Here is a 19,673-nt window from a genome sequence, read left to right on the forward strand (position 1 = left end):
CATTAACCCACAGTGCCACACCAGGACACCATCCAGTCCTGTTGGTGGGCCACAAACACCTCAGATTCGTATAGCTCTACCCAATTATTTTGGAGTACTAGTGTGGTGCTGTAGGATAAGCACAGGACATTTAATCACAAGGTTGGTGGTTCAAGCCTACCAGCTGCTCCTTGGAAACCCTATACAGGGATGCAATGAGTCAATTGACTTGACGGCACCTAAAAACAACCCAGTCATTTGGTAGGAATTACAAGGCTATGGCTAAAAGAGCCATATCAAGTAATTTACTGTGTGTCAATGAATTAGTAGATAAGTGAGGAGTAGGCTTATATTGATTTGGATTCTAGCATATACAGTGTTCTTTATTTTAGTTTTAAGTTCTGTGAGTTTTCATATGTTAATGGCAAAAAATAATCATCTCTAAAGAGGCTAGAACTTTCTACTGTACTATTTATCTTCTAATTATGTTTCTTTTCCTTCATTTGCAGTTATTTTCACATAGTTCCCAGAAAACCTGTAAAGATGAGAAAACTCAAGGAAGTAAGTGTTTGCCACTAACTACCAAGGATGGGATAAAACAGACAATTTGGTAAAAATGTGAATGTCAGTACTGAGTAATTGAGGTTTTACAAAAGCAGCATTTAGTAGGGAATGCCTGTAAAGGTATGTTGCTCTTGGAGTCAGACTTCACTGTACAAGCTTGTCATACTTGTCAAAGCACTTAAGTAACTAGAATGATGGAGGTTAGTAAAAATATTCTAAGACCATGAGTAGAGAAATAGTCATCTTTGAGAAGCAGTGTACAATTATTCATCAAAACTTTCAACTTTCCTTTTGGGGGATTTAGAAAGATGAGTGTCAGGAAAGTTATTTTAAATTATGCAATATTGATGCTAATTATAAACTAAATTAAAGATTTGCCCCAAGTTCTCAAATTTTTTGCCTTGATAGACATTTGAGAGGCCTACATGATGGAATAGTTACTTGTCTCTTAATCATCTCTTCACATCATCTTGAATCATAGCAAAAACAGCCATTTAATGTGTGGGTTAAAAAAGATTCAATTATTTTTTTAAAGTAATAAAATCTCCAGGGTTTAAGTGGGACTGCTGGTATGGCACTGTAGGATCAGCACTGGACTGTGATCACAAGGTCGGCAGTTCAAACCCACCAACTGCTCCTTGGAAGCCCTATACAGGGTCGCTATGAGTCGGAACTGACTCAGTGCCACCTGTCAACATCAACAGGGTTTAAGTGACTTATCTTGTTGATATTTAATATGATTTTTTTATTTGGATTATTACAAAGATGGGAGGGAACTATGTGGCTTTGTAGGACAAACACTGAGCTGCTAACCACAAGGTCAGTGGTTTGATCCCACCAGTCACACGGCAGGAGAAAGAAGCTTTCTACTTCCACAAAGATTTATAACCTCGGAAACTCTATGCAGGGTCATTATGAGTTGGAACCAACTCTATGACATTTAAAAACCCAAATATGAGATGTTTTGAGGGTATCTACTTTTCTAGGTGACAATTTTGTTATTCTTAATTTCCTTGTTTTTAAAATGAAGGTGGTAATCTTTACTTTAGAGGATTGTTATGAGGATTAATTTGCTGCAAGGATTAAATGATATATTACATATATACAATTAAATTATATAAGAGGCCATCAGAAGGTTTGTGGGGAAAAAACACACATTAGCTTTTATTTCCATTTGTCCATGGCTTTTTGAACCCTTCTTGTATATTTCATTTGCATACATAAATTATAAAAGTAAAAGATTAAATTATAATCCATGTATATGAAAAATGTACCAGCACTAGATAAGTGTTAGTTTTCTTCTTCCACATCTTAAAAAAGCTGGACTCTTCTGCCTCTGCATCACAGTCCAGTAGTCCAATAAAGGACAACCTAGTAGCTCAAGCATTGATCAAAAACACTGGCATATAGCTTTTATCTACTTCTCTACCATCTTCACTTCTTTTTTTTTTTTTGGTTTTAACAACCCAAAATTTATTCTCTCACAGGTTAGAAGGCTAGAAGGGCTAATTCAGACTGCTGGCTCCTGGGAATGGTTTTCTCTTTGTTGGCTCTGGGAAATGGTCCTTGTCTCCTTTTAGCATCTATAGCGTTAGGAGAGCTCTCCATCCATCTTGGTACATTCTGACAGGATAGCTACATCTCAACTGCCAAGCTACTAAGAATCCTGGCCCAGTCAAGTTAACACAAAACCTTGACCATCATAGTCTACCCCTTGTTACCGTAAACCATTCATGTTGTTGTTTTCAGTGCCATCGAGTTGGTTCTGACTCATAGTGATCCTCTATAGGATTCCCAAGGAGCAGATGGTGAATTTGAACTGCCAACCTTGAGGTTCAAACTGACTTTGTGGTCCAGTGTGTTATCCAAGGGCACCATAAACAAAGATAAGCATAGTCATACATGTGCCTAACAAAAATGTCACTGACATGCATACAACCGAAAGCTCACTAACACCGTTACCTTTTCCCCCAAATTCTTGCAAGTTCAAATTTCAAACCTGGGACAAAATTTCTTTTCATCCGAGAATCTAGAATACAAGTTATCTGCTTCCAAATACATTAGTGGAACAGGCAAAGGCAGACATTTCCATTACATACAGTAGCAATTGGAGGGAAATAAGAGACAGTAGGCATCAAACACATTAAAAATCCAGCAGTACAATTTACATTAGCTCTCAAGACTTGTTCAAGCAAGTATCACAAAGCTCTTCAGCTCTACTGATAAGAACCAGAGACACTCTACTCCACTAGTAAGTGTTGGCCAGAAGGCACTCAGTTTTCTTGCTCCAGGAGTTCAGCTGCTGCTATTTCTCACCGTCTGAGCCAGCTCTGGTGGAATACTTCTCCATATCAGAATTGCCTTTGACATTCATAATTCCACCAACAGTCTTTTGTAGTTAATCTAAGCTTTCAATAGTAGAATGCTTAGTACTCTTTCAGCCTCTGCTCTTTATCTGATTCCAAAACCACTTCCACATTTTAGGTATTTTTTCAAGCAGCACCCCAACTCCTGGTACCAAATTCTGTCTTAGTTCTCGGATGCTCCTAGAATAGAAATACCACAAGTGGATGGCTTTAACAACCAGAAATGTACTCTCTCACAGTTTAGGAAGCTAATAGTTCAAATTCAGAGTGCCAGCTCTGGGGAAGGTTTTCGCTTTCTTGGCTCTGGGTAAAGGTCCTTGTCTCCTTTCAGCACATATAGGCCCAGTATTCCTTGGGGATCTCCATACATCTTGGTACATCCTGAGGGGATAGCTATATCTCAACTGCCAAACTACTGAGAAGCCTGGCCAAGACAAGTTGACACAAGACCTTAACTTTCACAAAGGGTTTCTCACTAGTGTGAATATTCTAATGTTGAGCAACTCTTAGGCCATGATGATAAGTTTTCTGACATTCTTTTATAGTCACAGGATTTCTCATCAGAATGAGTTTGTTGATGCTGAATAAGCTGTTCACAGTGAAGGTTTGCCATTGTTCCTTATATCCATTTGTCTTCTGAGGACTGAATTTTCTGATGTTTGATAAGCTGTCCATTTACAACAAAGGCCTCCCCACATTTTTTACATTCATAGGACTTCAAACCAGTCTGAATTCTTTGATAGGCAATCAAGACTAAACAATATCAAAGCCTTCCTAGACTTGTTGTAGTTGTAAGTTTTCACACCAGTGTGGATTCTCTGACATGCAGAAAGAATGGAACTAAGTGTAAATGTTCTCCCACATTCTATACATAAAGAACGTTTCTTATCACTATGAATTCTCCAATTTTGAACAAGGTTTGAGGTACAACTAAAAAGTCTTTATGCTGGTGGGTTTGAACTGTTGACCTTGCAGTTAGCAGTCCAGTGCTTATCCTACAGCGCCACACCAGGACTCTTACTTTGGCTGAAACTCTTGCTCGTTTCTTACATTCATAGGGTTTCACACCAGTATGAATTTGTTGATGTTTGATAAGTTGATACTGGTGTCTGAAGGCTATCCCACATTCCTTACATTCAAGGAGGTTCTCACTGGTATGAGTTTTCTGATGTTGAGAAAGCAGTACATGAAGTCTAAAAGTCTTTCCACATTGCTTACGTTCATAGGGCTTCTCACCAGTATGAATACTCTGATGTTGAGCAAGATTGGAGCCATGATTAAAGGACTTACACTGAAATGGTTTCTCCCCAGTATGAATGTGTCTGAAGACTAAAGGCTTTTCCACATTCTTCACATTCAAAAGATTTCTCACCAGTATGAATTCTGTGACGTTCAATTAGTCGACAATTATATTTAAAGGTCTTCCCACATTCCTTACATATAAAGGGTTTCTCACTGGAATGAGTTTTCTGATGCTGAACAAGATTTGAGCCACGACAAAAGCCTTTCCCACATTCCTTATATTCATATGGTTTCACTCCAGCATGAACGCTCTGATGTTCAACAAGGTTTGAGGCACGATTAAAGGACTTCCCACATTCAGTACAATGAAATGGTTTGTCCCCAGTATGAATATTCTGATGTCTGGTAAGCTGTGTCGAAAGACTAAAGGCTTTTCCACATTCTCTACATTCAAAAGATTTCTCACCAGTATGAATTCTGTGATGTTCAGTCAGTCAGCAGTGATATTTAAAGGTCTTCCCACATTCCTTACACATAAAGGGATTCTCACTGGAAGGAATTTTCGGATGCTGAACAAGATTTGAGCCACAACGAAAGCCTTTCCCACATCCCTTATATTCATATGGTTTCTCACCAGCATGAATACTCTGGTGCTGAGCAAGGTTTGAGCTGCAATTAAAGGATTTCCCACATTCTTCACACTGAAATGGTTTCTCACCTCTATGAACGTTCTTATGACGATATAGGTGGGCGAGAAGGCTAAAGGCTTTTCCACATTCATTACATTCATAGGGCTTTTCTCTCCTATGAGTACTTTGATGTTGAATAAGATTTGAACCATGAAGAAAGAGTTGATCATATTCCTTAGATTCATACGGCTTACTTGTATTATGAATAAGAGAAGACTGATGAGTGTAAGTAGGCAGTTTTTCATAGCTGATTACCTTTTAACGAATATATCCCTCTTGAAATTCTTGTGGTTCTTCAAGTCCCTTCTGTATTTTGAATCAAGTCTAAAAACGGACATGTCAAGATCTGCAGACATACTTATCTGCTTTATCTCCATGGGGAGATAAGTGGCACAGTAGGCTTTAAAGGCTGAAATCATTATGGAAGCAGATAGCTGCATGTTTTTCCCTCAGAGCAGCTAGATGTGTTTGAACCATTGACTTTTTGGTTTGGAACTAAGCACTTGACTTTTGTGCCCCAGAGAACCTTATAATTAATTAGAATACCGCAGCATAACATTAGTGTAGTCATATAAATGACTTAAAATATTTTAAAATAATAAATTTGAAATTAAGTGGAAGGAAGAGGTAAATCGGATTCGAAACAGATGCTCATGGGATCTTAGCTTTCAGCTACAGTGTCACATTGGTTTTAATAAGAAAAGTGTCCTTGGTCTCAGTGTGGTCCAAGGGCTTCTGCTGCTCTATCTTAGAGGTTCTGGTTTATATATCCTGAAACAGTTTGGAGCTCTGGTGGCACAGTAGGTTAAATGCTGGTCTGCTAACCACAAGGTCAGCAGTTCATACCAGCTGCTTTATGAGAGAAAAGTGAGGTTGTCTACTCCTGGAAAGATTTGCATCTTGGAACCCTATCAAGCAGTTCTACTCTGCTTATACAGTCATTATGAGATGAAATCGACTCTGCAGCAGTGGGTTTGTAAGGTACAATTCAAAAAACAAATGTTGTAAGGTGCTGTTGAGTCGGTCCTACTCATAGTGACCCTATGTACAACAGAAACATTGTTGCACCTCTTTGTCAGTCCATCTCATTGAGGGTCTTCCTCTTTTTGCTGACCCTTAACTTTACCAAGCATGATGTTCTTCTCCAGCAACGTCCTGATAAGTCCAGAGTATGAGAGATGACGCTTGCTATCCATAGGTCCAAATTGCAATTCTGCTGTACTTCTTCCAAAACAGGTTTATTCATTCTTCTGGCAATCCATGTTAGATTTGATATTCTTCACCAGCAGATAGATGTTTGACCCATGTCAGATTCTCCCATGTCTTGTTAGCCCTGTTTGCTTTCCTCACTCTCATTTTACCTCATTTCTCTTTGTAGACCTGACTTCCTTTGCCTAGACTGACCACAGAAATTGTTATCAATAACAGGTTAACACTTAGCAATAGTTTCACTCTTCTCTTTTAGCTGTATAATCAAACCATACTGATAGACAGGACCAATTAACTTTGGCAAAATTTATACTGATTAAAACTGTACTCTCTCTACCTCTTCTATTCATGTTTTTCCTTAATTCGCTGTCCCCCATCATCTTAATCTCCCTTCTTTCTTCCTGTTCAATTATTTTATTCATGCTATCATTAAAGACTGTGCAGATAATATGGGTGATTAGTACCAAGCCAATTGGAGGTGGTTAGTCTCATTTGTTACAACATCCTTTTTACAAAAGGAGTAATTGAAGTATGTCATTTGAGTGTTGGCATTGTTCCAAGAGTACTTGCTAGCAGATTGATTGCATTGCATATGTGTTTCCCCCAGTGTTTGAAAGGCAGGCTTAAAGTTGCTGGGGTGGTGATGATGAGGAAAAGAAGAGGGAGAGAAGAGAAATTTCAGTATAAGAAACCTTTGAGATTTCAAAATACTTTGGAGAAGAAGTTAAAGAATTTTTCAATATAAAGAAATAATTTAAAAAAAAATACAATTTGAAGTATGAAAATTTGAATTACAGTTGTATTCAAGAAGAGCAACAAATTGGGAAACACCCTTTTCTAAGAATCAAGAACTCTTGGTTATAGCTGACTCTGGTACTTCTTTGTGGGTTATAGGCAACTTATCTCAGTTTTTTTCAGCAGAAGTATGGGAAGCTTAATCTAGATGATCCAAAACTCCTTTGCTTCTCTAGTTCTGGCAGCTTCAATTCAAGACACATTGCAATTCACTTTAGGTACTGCCTTCCAAATCAACCCAAACCCAATGTCAATAACTCAGTGAGTTGATTTTGACTCATAGTGACCCAATACAGGGTTTCTGATACTATTAATATATTTATGAATATATTTGTTGTTTTTGTTAAGTGTGGTTGAGTGGGTTCCAATTCATTGTGACCCTGTAAAGATTTCAAAAGCATGGCTGGTGAATTTGAACCACCAACTTTGTGGTTCAAACCGAGCTTGCTTTATAACACAGTGCCACACCAGTGCCCCCACCCCACCCCCCGTGTGTGTATAATGTTGTTGATGTTAAGTGCCATTGAGTCAGTTCCAACTTATAGCGACCCTGTACAAGTTTTCTTAGGAGAAAATGACTGATGGGTTTGAAATCCTGACCTTGTGGTTTGAAGTCCAGTGCTGATTCTACAGTGCCGTATTTGTATATATGTTGTTGTTAAGTGCCGTTGAGTCTGTTCCTACTCATATAGCTATCCCGAATAGGGTTTCCAAGGATTTTTTAATCTTTGTGGAAGCAGAATGCCACATCTTTCTCCCGAAGAGTGGCTGACATGCTTGGACTGTAGACCTTGTGGCTTGCAGTCCAGTGCTTTGTAGCCACCGCACTCCTCTCTATATATTCTACAAAATGATTTATTATTCCCTGGAGAAGGCTCTTCTTGGGGCTCACATCCCATTTTAAAAAATGTCTATTTATAAATCCAAGTGGTCCATAAAAAATGCCCCTGGTGTGGTGCTGCAGGATAATGTACTGGGCCACAGGATCGGTTTGAACAGCAAAGTAAGCAGTTCAAACCCACCAGCCACTCCTCAGGATACCTCATCCAGGGTTGCTATAAGTCAGAAATAACTCAATTGTACTTAATAACAACAACAGCAGCTAGCTTCTTTTGGAGAAGGGGTAGGCTGGCCAATGAAGGATAGGCAGCCACCACCCTCAGTAAAGCTGGTCCTAAATTTCCTGATTTAGTTCAAAATCTCCAGGAAGGGTCATAAAGGCAAGGGTGCAAGACTTGCAGGTGCAGACCTCAGACCTGAGGGTTGGGTCAGGGCCTGCTCTGCAGATTGGATCCTAGGTAGTAGGACTGTGGTCTCAGAGCAGTCTCAGAGCATAGCTGAGTCCATGCTGTAGGTCTGGGGAACAGCTTAACTGACAACAGTGGGAAGCGAGGTAAGTAAAGCACTGTGATTTTGGGCCATGAGAGTCACAGGAGAGGCTCCCAGCCACTAAGGATCCTCTTGGTGTTATTCCCATAGAAGTTCACCTGGACAGTGTCATCATAAGCAGCATGAGTAAGGCCTGATCAGTCTTGATCCACTGCAGCAACGAGTGGCACCTCCACCTCGTCCACACTAGTTAGCTCTCTACCCTTCATGAAGGATGCCCAGCTGAGGTTGCAGGGTCCCAGACACAGTGCCCACAGAGAGGGAGAAGTGCTTTGTCCCAGTGGAGTTGTAGTGCATGGTCTTTCTGTTGATCAACAAGGCCATGTGTGCCATGCAGCGGCTGTACAGTTGATACCCCAAACCAAACTTGTGGAAATAGTCAGCCTGCTTGCTAAACCACACTAGAATCTCCTTTCCCCCAGTCATGTTTTAGCCACACTTCCATGAGAAGCCCACAACGCAGCATAAAAAACCATAGACAGGCATTCTAGGCTTGCTCAAATTTGCCACATTTTGGCAAGTAATGGTACCTGGGTAGGTGATCGGTAGTTTCTTGTTTGCCTACGCTTTTTTCTATCCCTTATGATGACACTGCCCTGAATTTGCAAACTTATTGAGATTTTTTTTTTTTAGAGAGTAAAGCTGTTTGTTTCTTTGACACACAGCATTACAGAATGAGAACTGACCTTGAGGGTAGCCTCTTTGCTTTATGAAGGAAATAACAAAGATAAAAACTGCTGTGTTTTCCACAGAATTTTGTGCTCTCTTACCAATTGCATATCCCCTTTGAGATTCATTTATTTAGACTTTTAGGCTAAACATTTCCTGTTAATGTCATTAGCAAGGTCATCTTTGTTAATTCACTTTGCACTGAATGGCTTGCATTTCTCCCCTAAATATAGTTATATGAAGAAGAATTACTTGATATGGAAAGTCTCTTGTCTTTTTTGTTGAGTTATATGCATGAAAAATACAGTGAGAATGTCCACTGAGGGCAGTTAGAGCAGCATGATGAGGTGGAAAGAGCAAGAACTTAGAACCACCATAACCACCACTACTATCACCATCAGTTGGACTCTTAATTTATTTCAGGAATCTTGCTAAGCACTCTACACACATTATCTAAGTTTGTGTGACTCATATTGAAAACAGCGACAGCCTAGGTTCTGCATTGTATGCATGAAATAACAGGTTTACGAGAATGAGCAGCTTGATTGAGACTACACAACTAGTAAAAGGCAGAGCCAGTTCAGGAATCAAGACTAATTCAAAATAAAGGCTGTGTTGGTATAGGTTCAAATTCCCATTTTGCTAACAACTTCAATACATTTTTTGGACCTGGTATGGAGCTGTAGGCTAATGCATCAGACTGCAAAGTCATTTGAACTGCGAGGTTAGTGGTTCAAGCTCACCAGCTGCTCCATGGAAACCCTATAAAGGATCGCTATGGGTCGGAATCAACTCGACGGCACTTCACAACAACAACATGCATTCTTGGGCCGATTACTTAATACCTGAATCTTTGTTATTTGATTATTTTGCCTGGTTATTTTGAGGATTAGATATTAGTGTATACTTATACAGAGCCTAGCATGGTACCTAATACATAATTGCTGTTCTTGTTAAGTGACGTTGAGTCGGTCCTGACCCATAGCGACCCTGTATAGGGTTTCTAAAGAGCAGCTGGTAGGTTTGAACCACTGACCTTGCAGTTCAAATCAACTTTATAGTCCAGCATATTAACCTACAGTGCCACAATAAACCTATGATAATATTTTCAGTATGTTCAATTATTATTTTAAATTTGGTATAATTATTTTGGACTATTGGTTAAAGACATTTTCAACACATTCAGTCCTTCAGCCTCTCAGGGCAGATGAGTGACATGGGTTTTGAGCCCTGACATGTGTTAATGAAACTGTCATCATCATTAGATAGTGACATAAAAGTAGATTTGCTTAATACTTCTTAATAGATTATTATTTGGAGTACAAGTAAAGAAAATCCAGAGTCCTCTACTTCATTGCTGGAGTTATTTAATTGGGCAGATGATATCAGGGTTAATGAATCATTAACACATCAAAAGAGCAATTAACTCATTGTTGCTATAATTTTATGCAATCAAGCAGATAGCTGTTTCCAGGGTGGCTGTACCTTACTAGAATTTTGCAGAGAATAGTTTCTGTTACTTTGCTTTAAAATTAGGTCTGTAAATTCATTCAAATTTAAATTTTTCATGACCTTGATTTTTCACTGTTAATATGCGGGTACATATAATTTTATATATAGTATGACAATAAAATCATTAACCTCCAGGTCAGCAGTTCAAATCCACCAGCCACTCCTTGGAAATCCTATAAAGGGTCCCTATGGATTGGAATCAACTCGATGGCACTAAGAACAACAACAAATGAAAATAGGGTAAAAATGACTATAGCTGGATATTACAATAATTTTCATTGACCTCTCTTTTCCTAGGATCCTTCCTGGAGCGTAAAAGCTGTTTTTCACTTGTTGTCACAGTATTCATTCATTCATTTAGCCCTCATTCATTCATTCACATATCATTCATTCATCATTCATATCATTCATGTGAGAGTTATTTACACCAACTACTGACCAATCACTGTTTAGGCAATGGGAATACATTATTGAACACTAAAATTGTGGTCTCTTTTCTTGTTGTTGTTGTTGTTGTTGTCAGGTGCCATTGAGTCAGAACCGACTCATAGCGACCCCATGCACAGCAGAACGAAACAATGTCCGATCCTGGGCCAATCTCACTACCGCTGCCACACTTGACGCCATCAATGATGCCACCTGGCTGATCCATCTCGTTGGGGGTCTTCCTCTTTTTCTCTGAACCTCCATCTTACCCAGCATGACATCCTTTTCCAGTGACTGTTCCCTCCTGACAATATGTCCAAAGTATGAGAGATGAAGCTTAGCCATCCTGGCCTCCAAGAAGCACCCTGGCTGCACCTCTTCCAAAACAGATCTATTGGTTCTTTTGGCAGTCCATGGCACTTTTAGTATTCTCCTCCAACACCACAATTCAAAGGCATCAATTCTTCTACGGTCTTCCTTATTCACTGTCCAGCTTTCACATCCATATGAAGCAATTGAAAATGATGGCTTGGGTCAGGCTCACCTTAGTCCTCAAGCTGACATCTTGAACACTTTAAAAAGTTCCTGTGCAGTAGATTTGCCCAATGCAATATGTTGTCTGATCTCTTGACTACTGCTTCCACGAGTGTTGATAGTTGATCCAGTTATATTCTTCAATGAGAAATCCACAATAAGTAAATAAATAAATGAAATATTAGGCAATATTAAGTGCTACAATGAAAATAAATCAAAGTGTTGTGATTAGTCAGGGTTGTTCTTTCTGAAGGAAAACTAATTTAACTTTTTATTTTAAAGCTTTTTCTTGTGAATTGAGTGAAAGGTTGCAGAACAGATTGCTAATTCCACATTCAACAAATCACATACTTCACATCTAATTTGATATTTTAATTGCAAGAGAACAAGCAACACAAAGACCTGGGAGAACATTTCAGGCACAAGGGTCTGTGGGAGCTCCATGTTTAAAAAACCGGAAGAAGCCAGGAATGGTTAGAATTCAGGGAGAAAGATGAAGAGTGGAAAGAGATGAGGGCAGAGAGGTAGGCAGTAACAGCTGAAATGGAGCACAGGATTGTAATGAGGATTTTAGGGTTCCTGGACCTTCCCATCACTTGTTGTTAACTGCACTCAAATCAGTTCTGACTCATAGTTACCCTGTGTAGAGTTTCCGAGGGGTGGCTGCTGAATTTGAACTGCTGACCTTGCGATTCAAAATGACTTTGCAGTCTTGTGCTTGTCCTATAGTGCCACATTAGGAAGGACTCCTGTCTCATCATTGAAGGGTCACTGGGACAGTTTAAAAAGATGATTCTGCTTGCTTTGTGAGCAAAGGATTGTGGGGGAGTATACTAGGGGATTAAAGGATAAGCAGGAACCTAGTTAGGGGGTAGAAAACAGAGGTTTGGGACAATATGCTAGCAATGTAGAACTGATAGATGCACTGATAGTTTATTTGAAGTATAAGGGAAGAGAAAAGATAAGCACTGTAGGGTAAACACTGGTCTGCTAACTCTAGCACTGGTGGTTCAAACCCACCATTCACTCCTTGGAAACCCTACACAGGGTAGCAATGAGTCGGAACTGATGTGTGTCTCTGGGTTATTGCACTGGACTTCAAGGTTGGTTTGAACTGCAGGGTCGGCTGTTCAAGCTCACCAGCTGCTCCTTGGAAACTCTATACAGGGTTGGTAGGAATTGGAACTGACTTGATGGCACTTAACAACAACAACAAAATGGAGTTTTGGTGTGGCACTGTAGGATAAGTACTGGACTGCTGACTGAAAGGTTGGTTTAAACCCATCAGTCACTCCTCAGAAACCCTGTTTAGGATCACTATGGGTCGGATCTGACTTAAGAGAACTTAACAACATGGGAAAATCAACAACTCTATTTTGATTTTACCAAGATTGAGATGTTAAATGGTTTCTCTCTCGCTTTCTGCCTGTGTGATAAGGAGTGTTGATATTTATTAGATTAAATATTTTTACTAGATGATAAGTATTGCAGTTTGCCTTTTATAAAATGTTACTTTATTTAGTTCTCATAAAAACACTGAAAGCTTCTATATCACCATTAAAAAAAAAAGTAATAAAATGCAATGCAGAAAGGTAAAATAATGTTTCCAAGTTCACTCAAGTAATAGGCTATCGAGCTGAAATTTGAACCCAGGTCTAACTCCAAAGACTGGTTTTTCCCGTCTACTCAACTGCTTCCAAGATTTGCTGTGCTTTATCTACAAACTCTCAGTCAAGTCTCCTTTTTCATTAGCAGTATTTCAAGATTACAGCCAGATAGTGAAGTAGACTTCTCAGTACCAACTTTATGTTTCTTCTTACACTTCTTCTTACCTTTCTTATTGCCTTTCTTCATCCTTCATCTTCGTACTCTCCTTAATTCTTCATCAGACACTGCCTCCCTTACATCCTTCAGAAGACCCAAAATGGCATATTTCCCCTCTTCTCTTTAAACAAGAACTGCAACAACAACAACAACAACAACAATTCTCAGAAAAGCATAAGACATCAATAGTTTGTTATTTCTCAGTGGTATCTAAAGCTTCCTCCTACCCCTACTTATGAACCTAGAAAACACTGTGAATGTTATTTTTGCAAAGGAACTTTGTATGTGACTTTTTACTCAACTTGAGGTAATTCACTAAAATTCCAGAAACAGCAAGATTAGAGGGTTAAGTGACATGTCTTCATTTAAATTTTAAGTTTGCTAATCATAAAACTAGGACTTCTGATGTGGCACTGTAGGATCGGTATTGGACTGCAAACCAGAGGGTGGAGAATTCAAACTCACCAGCTGCTCTTTGGAAACCCTATAAAGGATTGCTATGAATTATGAATCAGAATCGACTTGACTGCATTTAACATGAAGAACAACATATTATAATCTTGGATGAGCTGTTGTTTTTTTTTTTTTCCCCATTAACATACTAGATATTAGTATTTTTTCCCTCTTCCTTTGGTGAATTATCTAATCTTTCACTTGCCTCTATACATTTTTATTGACATGCTTGTTATTTAGTCATTGATTTGTAAGAGCTAATCATTGCATATTAATAAATTTTCTGTTACATTTTTTGAAATACTTGATTTGATCCCAGGCTATCACTAAGACTGAAACCTTCAGTTCAACAGAAACTTTGTCATTTTATGTGTTTAATATTTTTATAGTTTAGATTATCAAACTTCTATTTCTTCATTGTTATATAAGATGTTAACATTAGGGGTCCTTATGAAGAACCTATACACAGACCAAGAGTTAGGTGTTCAAACAGAACAGGGGAATACTGAATGCTTTAAAATCAGGAAAGGTGTGCACCAGGGTTGTATTCTTTCACCATATTTATTCAGTCTGTGTGCTGAGCATAAGATCCAAGAAGCTACATTATATAAAGAAGAACATGGCATTAGGATGGGAAGAAGACTTATTAACAACCTGCAATATGCAGATAATACAACTTTGCTTGTTGAAAGCAAAGAGAACTTAAAACACTTATTGATGAAAATCAAAGACCACACTCTTTTGTATGGATATCACCTCAATGTGAAGCAAACAAAAATCTTCACAGCTGGTCCAATAAGCAACATCAATATAAATGGAGAAAGAGTGAATTTATCTATGACTTCATTTTGTTTGGATCCACAATCAACACTCAGGGAAGCAACCGTTACAAAATTAAACGATATATTATCTGGAGGTACCAAATCCTGGAGAAGGACTTCATGCTTGTTAAATAGAGAGCCAATGAAAAGGAGGAAAACCCCCAAAGGTGGATTGACATAGTGGCAGAAGCAATGAGTGAGTTCAAGCATAAGAACAATTGTGAGGCTGGCACAGGACCAGACATTGTTTCATTCTGTTGTGCATAGGGTAGCTATGAGTCAGAGCACTTAACAACAATAAGGTAAAGATATATGAGTACTGTCTTTGAAATTTTTCTGTAAATCTAGAATTATTCCAAAATAAGAAACTTTAAAAACAAAACAGTGACATGTCTTGTGCATGAATAGTGTTAGCCTGGCTAGGAGCCTGGGAGTAGAAGGAGAGGGCAGGCAGAATGGGAGGCCCTATTGTGGGTACAAGGAAGAAGTAGTTAGTGTATTCTGCTGTATCTTCCCTTCTGGAATCAAGGATGGCAACAGTCTGGGCAAGCCTTTAATGCCAGGTGTCATCCTTGAGGGAGCAATACCTTCTACAAGTTGGTGGGCCCTGGCATTGAAGTGGACAGATAACAGGATGCAGATAGAGTAAGGAAAATGAAAGAGAGTAGGAAAAGTGAAGGAGAGATGCATTTGTCTGACCTGAACTCCTAGCAGCTTCAATGGCTCCTTTATATGTTAGTTTTGAAATTTATTTAGAGAACCTTAAAATCCCTGCTGCTTGCTTCAGTTTAGAATTGGTGGTAAAGAACAAAGGGTCATAGATTTGGAGATGGAATGAGAGAATTTTCATCTCTTGGGGTTGGGTGAATAAGCCCTTGTTGATTGAGATCCAGGCTTAGCCCAAACTATTGGGAACCCACAATGCCTCTCTTCTAGGTGTCTATAGTGCATTTGGGGAACCATACATGCAAGTATAAATGAGTGTGTAATCTAATGAGCACATACAACAAATTATAAAAAGGAATGATAAGTTTTGACTGTGAGTTTACAGATGGTTTCACAGAACTAAGCTTTGAAGGTAAGTTTGGTGATGTGTAAATGTAGGTGGAGTGCTTGGTCCAGGGTGGGAGTGGCGGGGAGGAGCCTGAGTTAGGAAGAGACTGCAAAGGCACACAGAAAAGGCACAGGGCCTGAATGTGGACTGGCTGGTGGACTAGAGTGGCCTATTGGAACAAAATATACAGTGTATTGAGTGATAAACCCCAAACCAAACCTATTGCTGTCAAGTCAGTTCTAACTCGTAAAAACCTACAGAACTAGTAAGAACTACCCCATAGGGTTTCCTAGACCGTAATCTTTATGAAAGCAGAATGCCACATCTTTCTTCTGTGGAGGGGCTGATGGATTTAGACCACCAATCTTTTGGCTAGCTTTAGCCAATGAAATCTAAATAAGGCTGACAAAATTAAGTGGGGAGAGGAGATTTACACATTGTTCTGTAGACTGTGGAGAAACATCAAACATTTTTGAGTGGCAGAGTTGCGTGATTAGAGCTATGCTAACTGTGACAGTGAGATGTGGCAAAGACTAGAGAGAAGAGAGAAACTGACAAGGAATCCCTTGAGAGACTATTATAGCTGTCAAGGTGAGGGGTAATGAAAATTTGAACTAGGACAGAGAAAGAATATAAGATGTGGACAGAGGCCTCCCCCCAAACTGGTTATGATTAATTGGCTATGACGGAGTTGTGAAAACAACTCAAAGCTTTTCAGTGTGGTAGAGAACAAACATGGACAGAGGAGCAATTGTTCAGAAAGAAGGTAATGAATTGGGAAGGATATAAATATTGGAGTGAGCTTGGGATTGTGTATGGGACCGCGACTACGGCACTTAGCACAGGTGTGATTGACATTAATTCATAAATACAAATTCCCTCAATTTGTTTTTCTGTGTACTCTTAAGCAATAAGATCATCAGGACTGGAGACTTGCTAACATGTGACAGGTCTCAGAAATTTTTCCACTTGCGTATCCTGACCCCAACAGACTCGAGTCTGAAGTTGTAATGATGTCACAGCTTCATACTTCAGTCCATTTGGGTCCATTGGCTTAAACTCTCAGGATTCACAGAAAAAATAGAAAGGAATCAGGAAATACGAAGTAGTTGTTTTCACTTGTTTGCTAGGGCCACTGGACTTAAATCTCATGGTCTATTGTTAGAAGCCACCTCATTTGTTTTTGAGGTCTCAAAATTTGGCCAAGTAAATTACCTGGGGTATAATAGATTATCAGTATATCTATTGAATGTATCATTAGCTAAATACTTAGCATGAACTATAAAGCTCTTCGATTAGTACCTTGGAGTCCCTGGTGGTAGAAATGGTTAACACACTTGGCTGTTAACTGAAAGATTCAAAGTTCAAAGCCTCACAGTGGTGCCTCAGAAGGACTTTGTGGTCTACTTTTGAAAAAGCAGCCATCGAAAACCCTATGGAACATAGTTCTATTCTGACACACATAGGGTCACCGTTAGTTGGTTGACTCTTAAGCAGTTGGTTGATTCTTGGTATCTTTATTTATCACAGTATCCTCTTTATACTCTGTGCTTTTTCACTGGAAACTTTTCCTCCATTTGGAATATAAACACCACTTCTCAATGCACCTGTTAGAATCCTAGCCACTTGTTGGAATCCCCTTACTGTCTCTGAATCCTTCCTGTTGCTAAGTGCTGTCAAGTTGCTTCTGACTCATAGCGACCCTGTATAGGATTTCCAAAGAGCGGCTAGAGAGTTTGAACCATTGACCTTGTGGTTCAAACTGACCTTGTGGTCCATTGCCTTACCAGGACTCCCGAACCCTACAATACCACACTAGGACTCCCGAATCCCTCACCTTCCCTATATGCTCTATTGGCAAACCTCCCCATCTTCTTTTACTTATGATTTGGAGGTGGTACTATGCATAACACTAGTATTTAAAAAGTGTTCATTTGAACTGAATTATAAGGCTTATTTTTACTTTTTGCAGATCAAACCGGTGGTACATTGTGAAATAAATGTGCCTTCCAGGTGGCAAACATCTAATCGTATATCCCGACACATAAAGTGAGTATAATATTATTTAAACTAAAGATTGCCATTACTTCTTGCTTTAGTTTCTTGTTATTAAATGCAGTTGAGTTGATTCTGACTAGTAGCAACAGAGCTAAATACTGCCCAGCCCTGTCCCAGTCTCACATTTGTTGTATCTTGACCCACTGTTACAGCTTCTTTTGTCAATACATCTCTTTGAAGGTCTTCCTCTTTTTTACTGACCTTCTACTCTAGAAAGCATGATGGCCTTAGTGCCTTCATGCTACTGTAACAGAAATACAAATGGGTGGTTTTAACAAATTTATTTTCTCAAAGTTTGTTGTTGTTAAGTACCATTGAGTCAGTTTCAACTTGTAGACATCCTGTATAGGGTGTCTGAGGAGTGACTGGGAGCTTGAACTGCTAACCTTGCAGTCCAGAGAATTAACCCACAACACCACACCAGGACTCTCGAAGTTAAGGAGACTGGAAGTCCTAATGCTGGTTGCTGGCTCTGGGAGAAGATTTTCTCTTTTACTCTGTCAGCTCTGGGACAGAGTAAAAGAGTCTCTTCAGTCTCTGTTCCTCAGTTCATTGTGACCTGCATCTTCCCCTTCATTTATGCTTAATCTGCTTTTCATATATCCCAAAGATGGTTGGTTTAAGACACACTTGAAAGGAAAAGTGAATCAATTCTCAAATGGGGTTTCATTTACAGGTATAGGAGTTAGAATGTGCAATACATATTTTTCTCTAATCTGTCAGAACTCTCCTGCTGTCCCCCCTCTTCTACCTCATTTTCTCTCTGTCTCTCTGAAAATTTAATTCTTTCATGATTGCCTTCTCTATGTCTTTCAAGTGCTGTGTGTTCTTTCTTCTTTTGAACCTTGATTTTGGGCAAGCAATCCAGTTACCATGCAATGTTCATAGAACAGTTTATGTGGGGTGGGAAAGTAAGAACATCATATACACAATTTAGTCTTGTACACTAAAATTGTGTCATTAAAAAGATTTTAAATCTAGAATTTACAGCTTCTGGATATTGAAAGAAAATTTAAGTAATTTTTCCACAAATTTAAGCTATTTTATTACCATAAGGCCCTTTAGGATAAAAGTACATTATAGTCAAGCCCTGCCTTAGAAACGGAATGAGTCAGACCCTTGATTCCCTGCTGTCCAGGGAAGTGATTGCTAGCTTAAGCATATCTGTATTCAGTAAAATATATTTAGATGAGTTGAGACCACTTTGTTTATTTTTTTCTGAGACTACTCTGAGGGTCAATTTGCCTTCTGTTGTTTGTTGTTGTTACTATGTACCATTGTCACTTCTGACTCATAGCGACCCTATATAGGTTTTTTGAGGAAGGGCTGGTGAGTTTGAACCACCAACCTGTGGTTAACAGTATAACACTTATCCTACAGAGCCTCACCAGGAGTGGTTGAAAAACCACTTATTTGATTTAAACAACACATTGCATTAAATCCTGGATTTTCATCTGATCATTAGTAAAATAGTATTTAATTTCCTCATTTGTAAAATTGTTGTTTTTAAGTGCCATAGAATTGGTTCCAACTCATAGCGACCCAGTATAGGGTTTCAGAGGAGAAGCTGGTGGGTTTGGACCATTGACCCTGTGGTTCAAACCAACCTTGTGGTCCAGCGCAAATAGGATTTACAATACAATATCCACATTGAAAGATTATGGAGAAGATTAACTTTAATAGTATAAAATATGAGCCTTGTACAGTGCCTGTGATACAGCAGGAATACACTAATGGTGGTTTATCCCCATTTCCTTCATTTAGTGATATACTTTATCATTTTATAATTAAAACCCCTAATGTTGGAGTTTGATCATATGCTACCTCTTGAAACAATTGAACATTAACCATTTCCTTTTGGTACGGTGACTCTGTGTAATCCTTCCATCTTCTCTTGATGCTTTCTGCATCATTCAGTAAATTTCCCAGAGAATCTTTCAATAACAAAAGTCGAGGATTGAATTTTTTCCTCAGTTACCCCAGCTTGAGAAATGCTGAGCATGGTCTTCCTTTTTGGTTTTCTGATTCCAGATCTTTGTATATTTTGTTGTAATATTTGGCTTTATCTTCTCGAGCTGATCTTTGAAAT

At 38.9% G+C, this 19,673-nt stretch overlaps 1 protein-coding gene across 1 annotated transcript in view; it reads left to right on the forward strand.

Moving 5' to 3' along the window:
- DCDC2C (doublecortin domain containing 2C) overlaps window positions 1-19,673 on the forward strand; it is a 125,650-nt gene that overhangs the window by 27,920 nt on the left and 78,057 nt on the right. The window contains exons 2-3 of the mRNA XM_006863999.1: window positions 489-540; window positions 17,499-17,575. Of these exons, the coding sequence (XP_006864061.1) occupies window positions 489-540; window positions 17,499-17,575 (129 nt within the window). The remainder of the gene's footprint in view (window positions 1-488; window positions 541-17,498; window positions 17,576-19,673) is intronic.

Source organism: Chrysochloris asiatica, unplaced genomic scaffold, assembly GCF_000296735.1.
Source record: "Chrysochloris asiatica unplaced genomic scaffold, ChrAsi1.0 scaffold00058, whole genome shotgun sequence".
Taxonomy (NCBI): domain Eukaryota; kingdom Metazoa; phylum Chordata; class Mammalia; order Afrosoricida; family Chrysochloridae; genus Chrysochloris; species Chrysochloris asiatica.